General features: G+C 47.1%; 1 protein-coding gene across 1 annotated transcript in view; it reads right to left on the bottom strand.

The window, feature by feature from the left end:
* The window catches only part of LOC308572459 (solute carrier family 2, facilitated glucose transporter member 5-like), a 39970-nt gene extending 27664 nt beyond the window's left edge, over positions 1-12306 (bottom strand). Inside the window, exons 1-8 of the mRNA XM_081168545.1 lie at positions 12145-12306; positions 10697-10783; positions 7085-7183; positions 4504-4667; positions 3248-3372; positions 2613-2765; positions 1083-1208; positions 43-230 (exon numbers count right to left, since the gene is read on the bottom strand). Coding sequence (XP_081024671.1) covers positions 43-230; positions 1083-1208; positions 2613-2765; positions 3248-3372; positions 4504-4667; positions 7085-7183; positions 10697-10783; positions 12145-12234 — 1032 coding nt within the window. The 5' untranslated portion in view covers positions 12235-12306. The remainder of the gene's footprint in view (positions 1-42; positions 231-1082; positions 1209-2612; positions 2766-3247; positions 3373-4503; positions 4668-7084; positions 7184-10696; positions 10784-12144) is intronic.
* Between the last annotated feature and the right edge of the window lie 673 nt (positions 12307-12979).

The following is a 12979-nucleotide window of genomic DNA, read 5'->3' as shown; positions in this document are numbered from 1 at the left end:
TCGCTCAGCCTTCTAACCCAACTGGGAAGCTGCCTCTCTTACCGCATTGACACCTGTGAGCTGTTGGGCACTCATGAGGATGACCACGGAGATGAATTGCCAACGCATGGCTTGGTTGCACAGCAGCTTCATCCCATTCATCTCCTTCTCCACCCTTACTGAGACGTTCTCCTGGTGGAGCTCCTCAAGCTCACTCTCCACGTCATCCTGGCATCTCAGCCTCTGCAAGACTGGAGGGGAGCGGGGAAAGGATCTATGCTTAGCCACCAGGGCTGGAAGAGATGAAGAAACAACATTGCGGAAGAAGAGTGGGAGAGCTTTGTATGTCCCAGGTTCAATCCCTGGCATCTCCAGGTAGGGATTGGTGGGGGGGACGGGACCCCTGCCTTATATCTTGGAGAGCTGCTGCCAGTCAGTGTGGACAATGCCTCTTCTTACTGAGCCAGATGGGCCAATGGTCAGACTCAGGATAAGGCAGCTTCCTAGGTTCCTATGGGTTGCCACCCTGCCCTGCTGCCCCTGCCTGCTCTGCCACCTCCATGTACCCTGCCACCTCCGCCACTGACAGAGAAGCGCCACCACCACCAACGCTGATTTCAAGCAAGATTGCACTGACGGGGGGGGGGGGGCGGAGAGCTCTCGCCCCAAATCGTGTGAGATCTTGCGCACTCCACAAGATCTTGTGTGATTTCAGGCGAGCTCTTGCCCCAAGTGGACATGATCTTGCCTGAAATCAGTGCCAACAGCAAAGATGGAAGGGCAGGCAGGGTGCCCATAGGGGTGCTACCTGGTAGGGCTTCTGTTCCCTGAGGCAATGGCCTCACCCTGCCCAATGGCTGGGCCAGCTCTGGCCACAGCTTTGCGTGCAAAAGGTTAAAGTTTCAGTCCCCGGCATCTCTTGGTGGGACTGGGAGAAGCTTCCTATCTTCCTCGCCCCCCTTGTGTCTCCTGGGAAGGTCTGAGGATGCTCCCAGTGCTGCATATGGGAGAGCGGGAGCTGCCAGCTTTGCCCGGAAACTCCCACAGGCTTCTATGTAGGGTCCCCATGCCGTAATGTTCCTGTGCACTCAAGGCGATTGTACCTTGCCTGGCTTTCACCTCATCGTTCCTCTGAATCAGGAGAAACCTTGGGCTTTCGGGGAAGCTGGGCAAGACGATGACTTGAAACACCGCCAGGATTCCAGTGAAGCACAGCAAAAGCGGCCAACCTGTACAAGAAGATGCAGTTACGACTGGGGGTGAGAGAAGGCATCCCTTTCCTTTCCGCCCTCTTTCCAACTCAAGCGGCACTGTTTCCTTTCCTCTGCAGTTTGCCTTCTGCCAAAAACAGTATTTTCCCTCTCACTGTCCAGTGTGTGGGAATTATGTAACCCACGGCATTTGTGCAATTAATGACGGAAATTATGTTGCCAGTACGCTGCTACATTTTGTTCGTAGTAGCATAACTCGATGCAAATTGCGGAATGGACTGGGCAGAGAAGGAATGGTGGAGACCGCCTCCCCAGCCTGACCCTTCCAGAGAAGAGGAAGAGAGTTTAGATTTACAGAGGGCACATAGCGGCACCCGCAGAAGTGACGAATGAGGAAGTGAGAGAGACAGGTGATGGAGATTCACTCAGGACAACACCATTATCCAAGAGGCTGGGTTCTATAGCCTCTCTCTGTAAATACTGAATAAAAATAGGACAGTAGAAAACATTCCCTTGTCTTTGTACATTCCTGGACAACCAGCAGCCTGACATGGATGGACCATAATGCATGATGTATCATTTGCAAATAGAAAGCCACGGCAACAATGATTAAGTTTGCCAGATTGATTGATTTCCATTCCAGTCATGGGATGGATAAGCAAACATCATTGATGTTTTATTGTGTTTTTAATATTTTGTTGGGAGCCGCCCAGAGCGGCTGGGGTAACCCAGTCAGATGGGTGGTATATAAATAATAAAATTATCATCATCGGGACGCCACGTATGGATGCCTGAGTACCCACAAAAAAATTGTTGTGGGTGCTCAACACCCACACCGGAGGGCCTCCCCCCACAACCTCTGAGGTCTTGCAAGGCCTCAGACAGCATCTCCAAGGCCTCAGAGATGCTTTCTGAGAACTTCTGAGACCTTGGAAGCCAACTTCCAGGGGCAACAGAAATTGGGGGGCTTTCGGAGGTGTTGTGAGGTCTTGGAACCTGACTTCTGGTACCACCACAAATCACGTTCTGAGGCCAGGGGGCGGGCGTGACATCATGGCATCCCATTACAACCTGACATCATGGCTTCACGCACACTGGGCACCCGTAATCTGGGACCCAAGTTGGCTCCCCTGATCCTCATCATCATCACATAAACATAAGTTTATAAGAAGACCTCTGCTGGATCAGGCCAATGGCCCATCTAGTCTAGCATCCTCATCTCACAGTGGCCAGCCAGATTCCTGTGGGAAACCCACAAGCAGGATTAGACCCCTATTCCCTCCTGTGGCTTCCAGCAACAGGTATTTGGAACTGTGGAGGCCGAGCATCGCCATCCTGGCCAGCAGCACCCGCAAGTCCTGCTTCCTTTTCTGTTTCTGCTGAAACTCTCCAACATCCCTTGTGATGATCTGCCAAGGTTACCTTTCTCAGTCCCGAGAAGCTCTTGAAGACTAAGGATCTGTGAGACCATGACGCCAATGGTGACAAAGATCATGGGGACCGTCATAATGGACCCCCTCATGTTTCTAGGGGATATCTCTCCAAGGTATAGTGGGACGATGCAGGAGAACATGCCTGGTTAGATGGTAGACAAAGGGACGATTAACAGCATGGATGGGACACAGCAACATTTTCAAGGAACATAGCAGGTTCTCCCGCTGGGTGGAGGTGGCCAATTGATGTTCACCCCAGCATTGGGTGGAATTCTGAAGAGTGGCATTCTGTGCCCCTGCATGTTGGGTAGTGGAGATTGGTGCATGATGTAACAGGCAATTAAATTGCTACTTTGGGGGGCGGGGGAAATAGACATTGCAATAATCAATAAATATTTGATGGCGGGGGCAAGGAATCTTTGGGCTGGGGACCAAATGCAGCACCCCAAGCCTCTCTATCTGGCCTTGAGGACTCTCCCCAAGATGCACGCCTCCCCCCTTCACCATCCTAGCTTTAAACCCTCCTCCAGTGCTTCCTGCCTGGCTGGAACTAAACCCTGATAATGCCCCTTGCATTATTTAAGTGGCTTTACTAAAAGCACTAAGCCCAGGGCCCTCTCTCACCTGAGCACATTCCAGTGACCAAGCGTGAAAATATGGTGTATTCATAGGCATGTATCACAGCAGAACATCCCATGAAGTCAGCAGAGAATATGGACATAATGTTATTTATTACCAAGGCCCCTTTCCTGAAAAGACAGGGAAAAGGTGTAGGAGTGGTAGAGGGAGCCAATACATGTACAGTAGCATCAAACAAGCAGGAGAGGAGCTGTTGAATTGCAGTAAGGTCTTTTGGTGGGCAATTTGGTCTATTTTTAATAGTTATGGGAAGGATAAGGAGCTATGCAAGGCAGGAGAGCTCCTGGAAACCCCCAACTACTGTCAACCCCCACCTTTGACGTCTGAGACTTCAGCTGCCAACTTCACATGGACTAGCAACTTGCTTTTGCATCTCCCCCCCCCCAATTGTTTTATTGATTTTCCAAATTTATAAACAAACAAACAAACATAAATCCTAACTGTAATAATTCCACTTTTGTTAACATTGTTAAGTGACTTCCTCGAGTCTCCCTGGCTGAGTTTCAATGTGTATCCTTGTAACGGTTTTCCAAAACTAATTTCTCATAAAATTTACTTAGTCAAGTAACATCTTTCTTTCTTTTCATATTAACTTTAAGCATATTATTCTATAACATCACATATTTAAAACCTAAGCCAATCTGATACTTGCAAGTATTTCTATTTAAGTTGCTTTTGCATCTTGGCTAGGGATGGGCAAATCTGTTTATTTCCATTTCCTACTTTTTCAGCTCTCCACATTTTCACATCTGTTTGCATCCACCCCCCCCCCCAAATGTCCCCTAATAAACACCTCCTACCCCACTACACAGGGGCGGGGAATCTCCAGCCCACAAGCCAGAATTGGCCTATGAGACTATTTCCATCAAACCACACCCACTTGTCCTTGCTTGACCTCATATGTAACGTCAGGTGTGGGGCAAATAGAGGCATAGCTGCCAACGCACGGGGAGGAGCCTTAAAGTGGCATTGGCAAGGGAAATCAGACATAGGTTCTACCACCCGTCAGCTTGGTTAAAACGGAAGCCTTGGGCACTTCAGAGCACGACCATGGGCTCCTGTGTGATGCTTTGAAGTCCTGACATTGGGACTTCAAAGCACTCAATCACCTAATGCCATTGTGACATTTGACGACTGACAGGCAAGCAGCTCCAAGGCTAGAACCAGAGAAGCATCTGGCCTGCAAAGCCTAAAAGGACCCACCCCTGTGCCATAGCCCCATAAACATATTCCCTCTTTACCTGCCGTATCTGTCCACCATGAAGCTGACCAGAAGGGACCCAATCAGGCCTCCAAGGGAATAGATTGCAATGGTGAAAGTGTAGAGGAAATCAATATAGTCTTCTTCGCCTACGTTGGCCTTCTTCCTCTGTTGATACGTGCCATTGTAAAAGTTTGATATGAGCTAGGAAAGGGAGGAACAGATAAGAATGGTTGCACTGGGGGAGCAGAGCCCTTTAATGGATTTGATTTGCCCACAAATAAAGTTCTGGTATGCAATCAACTCCTTTGTGCAATAGTGTCAGGGGCCGCGCTGAGGAGGAATGGTGGGAGCCTGAAACATCCCAGCAGGAGGACAGTATAGATTTGGAACAGGTTGTGCAGCTTCCCGCCGAAGAATTGATGCTTTTGAATTATGGTGCTGGAGGAGACTCTTGAGAGTCCCATGGACTGCAAGAAGATCAAACCTATCCATTCTTAAGGAAGTCAGCCCTGAGTGCTCACTGGAAGGACAGATCCTGAAGCTGAGGCTCCAATACTTTGGCCACCTCATGAGAAGAGAAGACTCCCTGGAAAAGACCCTGATGTTGGGAAAGATTGAGGGCACAAGGAGAAGGGGACGACAGAGGACAAGATGGTTGGACAGTGTTCTCAAAGCTACCAGCGTGAGTTTGACCAAACTGCGGGAGGCAGTGGAGGACAGGAGTGCCTGGCGTGCTCTGGGCCATGGGGTCACGAAGAGTCGGACACGACTAAACGACTAAACTGTGGCATCTGAATATAGACTGCATTTTTAATCAAGGCACATATTGGCTTATATCTTGATCAGGTTCCTAAATTAAATGGGCTTAGATTTTCAAAAGTTTCATGCCAGGCAGACCAGCTGTTCAGAGAGCCTTGACAGTGTTTTCCTCCTAGACAAGGGGCCCCTTGATTTATAGCAGAAAACAATTCTCAAAGTCGTAAAAAGAAACCGTTAAACTTGAGCCACAGGACAAAAGGCCAAGAGCACGGAGAAGGGGGGGAAGTGTAAACAGGGGAAGAGGCTTTTTTCCCTATTTTATTTTGAGGCTGTAAACTGGTCCATCCTTTCCTTTGAGAAGGCTTATTCTTCTTAAAAGGCTACCTATGTTATGTACTAAATATATTTGCTTAAATGTAATTATACAAAGGATCTAGAAAGAAAGAAATGTTAAATTCTTATTTCATAGAGTCATATTGCTGTAGGAGACCAGGGGGGCAGATGAGCCTAGCCCCCCTGCCAGAAATGAGACGCCATCCGAGCTATCCTGATATATTAGTTGTCAGACATTTGTTTAGAAACCTTCAAATGAAGGAGATCTTTCAATGTTGATGTGAAACTCAAGATCCTTGACATATGTTTAAGATAAAAATTTAAGATTAACCATTTGTTTTAGAAGGCAATAGGGCAAGGAAGGCAAGAGGTGAGCTGGTAATTAAGATTCCTTGTTGAGACACATGTAAGATATATTACTACTTATTTGTCATTTATAGATGTAACAATATATAGCTCTTTGTGTTCCATATAAGGACAGGAGGATATGGGTGTATCTTAAAATTGGTTATAGCAATCAGCCAATAGGAAATTCAAGCAGGCTGATTGAACAGAGGCAGCCACAGGAGGAGCAAAGGGGGGTGGATTAAGGAAATATAAGTGCTGGCCATAATGGCAGGAGGCCAGGCCAGAGCTTGGTAACCATATACCACTGTGCCTCTCATTTATTTGTCTGACAAATAAATTATTATTTTAATTTCTCTGTTGCTGCGTTGAATATTTCATTCCAGCTAAGTGTTAACCACAAGCAGGGTGCTACAAAACAACAAAGGGCAGCTTCCCAAACCACCTCCCCTGCTTCCTCCTGCTGTGAAGCATAATCTCATGGGACATGGGACACATGGTGTGGGCATTTTGGGTGCTGCCCATTCGCCTGGAGGATTTTCGTTGGCTGGGTTTTAAATTTGAGGGCAAATTGGCACTGTAGCGGAAATGCGGAAGATAGAATTGCTACCGACGAGGTGTAGGTGGCCTTGCACAATTGACCCTTCATATCACCCTAAGCAGCAGCGTTTCAGATGCTGACTCCCGCTGACTTGATTGCGGAGAGAAGTCTGGAATCAGAGGCAGAAGCTGAAATCGGCAAGTGGGAGGGGAGAGGCCAAGAGCCAGGTTGGTGAAGAGTCGCGTGTGTCTCTCCTTCCTGCTACGACAAGCTCCCCTCCCTGCTTGTCTCCCAGAACCAGAAGAGGGCTGAAACGGGTGGAGCAGTGGCAGGTTGCGTGCAGGAGTAGTCTCTGATTGCTTGGGGAAAGCCCTGGAGACGATGGTACTTGGAGAGGCAGGGATTTGATGGGATAAGGCCTAACAGAGATGAGCTGCTGTGCTCACTAGGCCTGACACTCAGCCAATGCTGTGCAAATTGTGTTTTTGCTAATAAAGAGTTTGCTGCTGGCTCGTTTTTTGACGGGTGGCTAAAAAGCTCCTGTTTCATGCTGTTTCAGATGACATGGGGTCCCTGCTGCAGAAATAGTAACAGATCTTTGACCCTCTGCAATCCCAGACCACTACATGTCTGATCTTACCGTAGATGGGTGGCTGGCCACCCAGAGGTTGTAACCATATTGTAGAGATGAGCCAGAGGAAGTAAGCAGGGTAACCAGCAGAAGCTGCCTTGTCAGCGCCTATGGGAAGGAGCAGAAGCAGATACTGAGGCCTTTGAGTGTAGAGGGCGAAGCATCCTTTTAAATTGATGGTTGATTCAATACATGTAGAACTTCAGAAAAAGAAACTTAAACACATAGTAAAAGAGAGGTCTGATGCTGTCCTGGTTTGGTCTAGCAGAGAAATCCAAAGAGCAAGGATCCGGGCCAGACATTTCAGCAGCGCAAACATCTGTAAGTGGCAAAGGCCAGACTTTTAGAAGACATCTGAAGGCAGCCCTGTTTAGGGAAGCTTTTAATGTTTGATGTATTACAGTATTTTAATATTTTTTTGGAAGCCGCCCAGAGTGGCTGGGGAGGTATAAATAATCTATTATTATTATTATTATTATTATTATTATTATTATTATTATTATTATTATTACTATTATTAGGGTTCTTCCTGCAAGGAAACATTTCCATAAACTAAGGAATTCACATACAAATGAAGGAATGAAAAGTCGACATCATTGTTTCCCTTGCTTCCCAACTGCTAGTACCCCAACAGAAATTTAAAGACAAAGAATATATGTCAACATAAACATACTTTCACAAAATCCACAACTTGGGATAAACAGGAAGCATCATACAGTCATGGGTGTCTTCATTTGTAAATAAAATAAAGGCGTGCTATATTGCAAAAACCCTGGTTCCTGCAGTATGTTTTCCTGTTCTTTTCTTTTGTTTGCATGCAAAAAAAAAAAAAAAAATCCCTTTCTAGTTCTAATTTACAGACATTAATAAGTACTTTAAGAGAGCCAGTGTGGTGTAGTGGTTAAGAGCGGTAGTCACGTAATCTGGTGAACCGGGTTCGCGTCCCCGCTCCTCCACATGCAGCTGCTGGGTGACCTTGGGCTAGTCACACTTCTCTGAAGTCTCTCAGCCCCACTCACCTCACAGAGTGTTTGTTGTGGGGGAGGAAGGGAAAGGAGAATGTCAGCCGCTTTGAGACTCCTTTGGGTAGTGATAAAGCGGGATATCAAATCCAAACTCTTCTTCTTCTTTAAGCAAACTAATAATTAGAATTAATTAAAGAATATAGGACTAGATGTGTCATCGGCTTGATTCAGGACGTTCTTATGTTCTTACATTTTTACCATTAATTTCTGGTGTTTCTGATGGATTAGAGGATCCATGGGCAGTTTGCACCCAGTGGTACCTTTAAGCCTTTAAACCACCAATTACCAGTGCTTTCCCCCTAGAAAAATAGGTGCCGGTACTTGCCATGAAGTTGTTAAAAAGTGTGGCACTTACTGTAACAACAACAACAAAAAGAGGTGGCTTGAGTATCCGCTGAAAAAAAGGCACTGCCTATTATAATATTCCAGAAAGCATTATTTAATGCTGACATTGCAAGCTTTTATGAACACTTGAAGTTTGTACAAGGACTTCTTACAAATAAATGTCACCAGGTTCCAACACGGGTGCCCTATGATATTTACACGTGGTGTAGAGAAAGCGTACAGGGAAAGGAATACGGGGGGGGGGGGGGGCTCCTCATTTGTGCAGCTCTGGAAAATAATTAAGTAATTTAATTCATACCAGGAAATGGAGTGAGAGAGCTGGAGAGTTGCAAGGAGACCCTTCCCAGAGCCTGAAGGGGACTTCAGTGAGGGGGGAGAAAAGACTGGAGATGTAGCAGGGCTTTGTTTAGGCTGCTCAGCCTCCCCGCCCAACAGCTGATACATGTGGCAGCCCAGCAGCAGCTGCTTCTCCACACATCCTCCAGCATCCAGCCAGCCCCAGAGCCATAGCTCTCAACTTACAGATTTGAAAATAAGGGACCAGCACAGGGACGCGGACTTATAAAAAATATTGGGGGGGGGGGACCGGGAAAGCTCATGAATAATAAATAAGCTCATGAATATGCAAATAAAGGGGCGCCGCCTCCTCGTGAGCGAATAGGGGAGAGCGTGCTGCGCCTATTAATCAGCTCCGAAGGAAATTGGGTGGAGCTTTTGCTCGGGAGGGAGGGCAGGAGGCATGCAGCCGGACCCTGTGCATTTTGGGCTGGGGGAGGGGCGGCGATGGCGCTCTGCTGGAGGGGCGCCGGAGATTATTGGGGGGGCAGAGCCCCCCAAATGAATTTTTGAGGGGGCTCGGGCCCCCTCAAGCCCCATGGAGTCGGCGCCTATGGACCAGCAGCCTCGAAAATAAGGGATCAGCAGCCAAAATAAGGGATTTTCCGGGCACAGGTATATTCAACTACTGAGCCCCTCCAAGTCAAAGGCAGAAAGCCCAGCCAGCAGCCAAACGAAGCCTCAAGTGGTGGTTCCCACAGCGCAGCAACCCGGCAAAGGGGATGCAGCAAGGAAAACCACCGTCACCTCTCCGCTGGGAAGTGCTGAGCAAAGGCGAGTCCCCAGGCAACGCGGCCGATTTGATCGGCACAAGGCATGCAAGCTCCACCCCCTGTCGTTCTGAGACTCCTTATTGGGTGAGCAATGCAGCCAAGCAACACAGTTGGAGCCTCCCTCCTCCCTGGCTGGCAGGGAGGGAGAGGAGCTGCTTCCTTTGAAACCCTGGAAATTTAAGGGACATCATCAATAAGGGACAGCAGCGGGAAACGGTGCTGGGATAAGGGAGTTTCCCGCCAAATAAGGGACGGTTGACAGCTATGCCCAGAGCTCCAATTCCAATTGTGGCTATATTGTGGTACAGTATTTTTTAAAAATTTGGATTGGATAGAGAGTGTTCGAGAGGGCATTTAAAGGGTGCTTGGAGGGTGCTCCTCACTTATACGATTTTCAGTTATGTGAATGGGGCACCGGAATGCAACCGCTGCAAAAGTCGGGAGTCACTTATATATGCATCTGATCTGAGATGCATGTACAGTCGCACCTTGGAAGTCGAACGGAATCCGTTCCCGGAAGTCCGTTCGACTTCCGAAATGTTCGGAAACCAAAGTGTGGCTTCTGATTGGCTGCATGAAGCTCCTGCAGCCAATCAGAAGTCGCGGAAGCCCCATCGGACATTTGGCTTCCAAAAGAATGTTCGGAAACTGGAACACTCACTTCCAGTTTTCAATCGTTTGGGAGCCAGAACATTCAACTCCCAAGGCGTTCGGGAACCGAGGTATGACTGTATTTGAAAAATGTCCTGCTGGTCTCAGTGAAAGAGACCCGGAAGCATTTTGTCCTCTTACACCCTGCTCTGCTACTTGATTTCCTCAATTATTCTCCTTTGTTTTAGCAATAATATTGTATGAGGCAAGCACCCTCGCTATATCATTTTAGACAGCAGCCTGACCCAGACAAAAGGATTTAGTTATGCATATTTGGTTTGAAACATTTTGCTCATTTTAACTGCATTTTACTATGTAACCCATTTAGCCTTAAAAGAGTTTTCGCATTAACACATTCCCGCCCCGCCCCCAATAAATAAAATAAATACATTTGATGGGATTTCCTGCCAGACCTGTTTGCATTCTGGAAACAGACAGACATCAGTTTGTTTAACAAAACCTCGCTGGGTGAACAAACCCTCTGAACTTACCCCTTTGCGGGATCCTACGGACTTTCTTCTCCTTGTTGAAATGCTTGACGTGGATCTTTGATGCTGAGTATCAGATGACTGGCTTACCTGGGGAAAAGGGAAAAGTTATCGACTGCTGCAAATTACTTTAGAACACAGCATTAGCCTTCTGTTGCTGTTGTTGCCTTCTTGAGAGTTGTGCCCGACCTGTGGAACGCCCTCCTGTCAGATGTCAAGGAAATAAACAACTACCAAACTTCTAGAAGACATCTGAAGGCAGCCCTGTTCAGGGAAGTTTTTAATGTATGAAGTCATACTGTGTTTTAAGTTGTTGGAAACCACCCAGAGTGGTGGTTGGTTGGCATATAAACAAACAAACAAACAAACAAACAAATGTTGTTGTTACCATTATTTAATATATTATAAGGTAAAATATTATAAGGTATAAATATATTATACCCTGCCTTTCTCCCAAGTAGGGATTCAAAGCAGCTTACAACATTTTAAAAGTTCAGTTATAAGATACAGAGTAAGAAATACACACTGGTTAAAATAAATTAAAGGAATCCGATCCCTATCCCGGTGGCAGCCAAAAAGCAGATAAACAAGAAGAGTTCTTACCACGTAATTTATTCAGTATTCACACAGAGAGAGAGAGAGAGGAAGGAATGCAGTCTCTATTAAATAATGGCGTCGCTCAGAGTAAAGTCCAACCCCCTCCGTCATCCCTGCGATGGCTGAACTGAGCTTTCTGCCTCTGAGTTTTCTGTTCTACTACTCTCAATGCCCACCTAGTCCTGGAAGAGGGGGGCTCAGGAAGGCTTTCCAAAGACACTGAGTCTGTCAGCTGTTTCTCACCCAGCGCTTCTTCTTCCTGCTGTTCTTCTCCCAATATTTCCCTTCTGTAGCCTCTGAACTATGGCCTTCTGCAAACCACTGTTCTAAATCTATACTGTCCTCCTGTTCTAGGGAAGGTTCAGGAGAAGGGAGGTCGGCCCCTACCATTCCTCCTCAGTCCAGTCCCTGACAATCCCTGGACACCATCAAGGCCAAAAAACCACTGATAGCCTTATCCCCCATCAATTTGCCACCGGAGTGTAAAGCATCCAAGTTGGTGGCCATTGTACAGCTTGTGACATTGAATTCCGGAGTTTAACAATGGCTACTAACCACAATGGCTATGTTCTATCTCCTCTGTTGGAGGCAGTATGCCTGGGAGTGCCTGGGAACCACAAGTAGGGTGAGTTGCTGCTGCACTCAGGTCCTGCTTGTGGGCTTCCCATTGGGGCAACTGGTTGGCTATGGCAAGAACAGGAAGCTGGACTAGAGGGGCCTTTGACCCGATCCAGCGGACTCTTCTGATGGGATGTCACTTACAGTACATCTTTCCCTGTCCTCCCTGTTGAATTTGTGTGCAGAGATAACCTTGCCCCACTGAATATCTCATTGGTGTACATCTCCCATCATACCTTATCCTCGGTCAGGCTGGCAGTCGAGAGTTCGAGTCCAGCATTTGGAACGTCCAACTGGTTCTCCAGTTCTAGGTTGTTGGCAGCCATCCTTCCTTCTTAGGCTGGGTAGGGGACGGAGAGGCAAAGGACATGCAAACTAGCCCAAGCTTTCGGAACTGGTGAATGGCGGAAAAGGCAGCCAGGTTCTATTTCCCATTGAAACAAGTCATTCGGAAGGTTCACGGCGTTGCAAGAGCCAATCAGGGGATGGTGGCTGAAACATTCCAGGGGAAGCTGGAAGGCCCAATAAAGGACGCCCATGTCGGAGCGTATCAGATCTGAACGATTTGCAACCTGAGTAATACAGCTGGTGTAGCATAGCTGCTCAGAGGTTGCCTGCAGAGTATTAACAGGATTGTGTATCCTCTCTGGAAGAAACCAGGCTAAGGGACCATCAGCAAATCCTGACTTAAAACCACCTTTAACACAAGCACACTAAATGGCCTTAGGAAAGCCACACACTCTCAGTTTAGCACCTCCTCCCCTCCAAATTGCAAATCAGGAGCTTGAAATATTTTTACAACAACAACAACAACATGACCTTCGCCCCACAACAATTAAATACAATATTAAATATATTGATCTACTGTACATGATGGTTGAAGATATAAGAAGTTCATCCCGGTAGGGATGGAACGGCGCTGCTTTCATTGCCTGGAGCTCCTCTTCTTTTGCTAGAATTTCCCAAGTTCACATTAAATCCCAGAGGATTTTAAAGGGTAATATAATAATTAGTATGGGGCTTTCAAGTGTTCAGCATTCGTGTAGCGCCTATGGGAGGAAATATTACATT

Source organism: Podarcis bocagei (genome assembly GCF_964188305.1).
Source record: "Podarcis bocagei genome assembly, chromosome: 13".
NCBI classification, from domain to species: Eukaryota; Metazoa; Chordata; class Lepidosauria; order Squamata; family Lacertidae; genus Podarcis; species Podarcis bocagei.
Note: the sequence above shows the minus strand (reverse complement) of the source record. Positions and strands in the feature narration are given on the sequence as shown.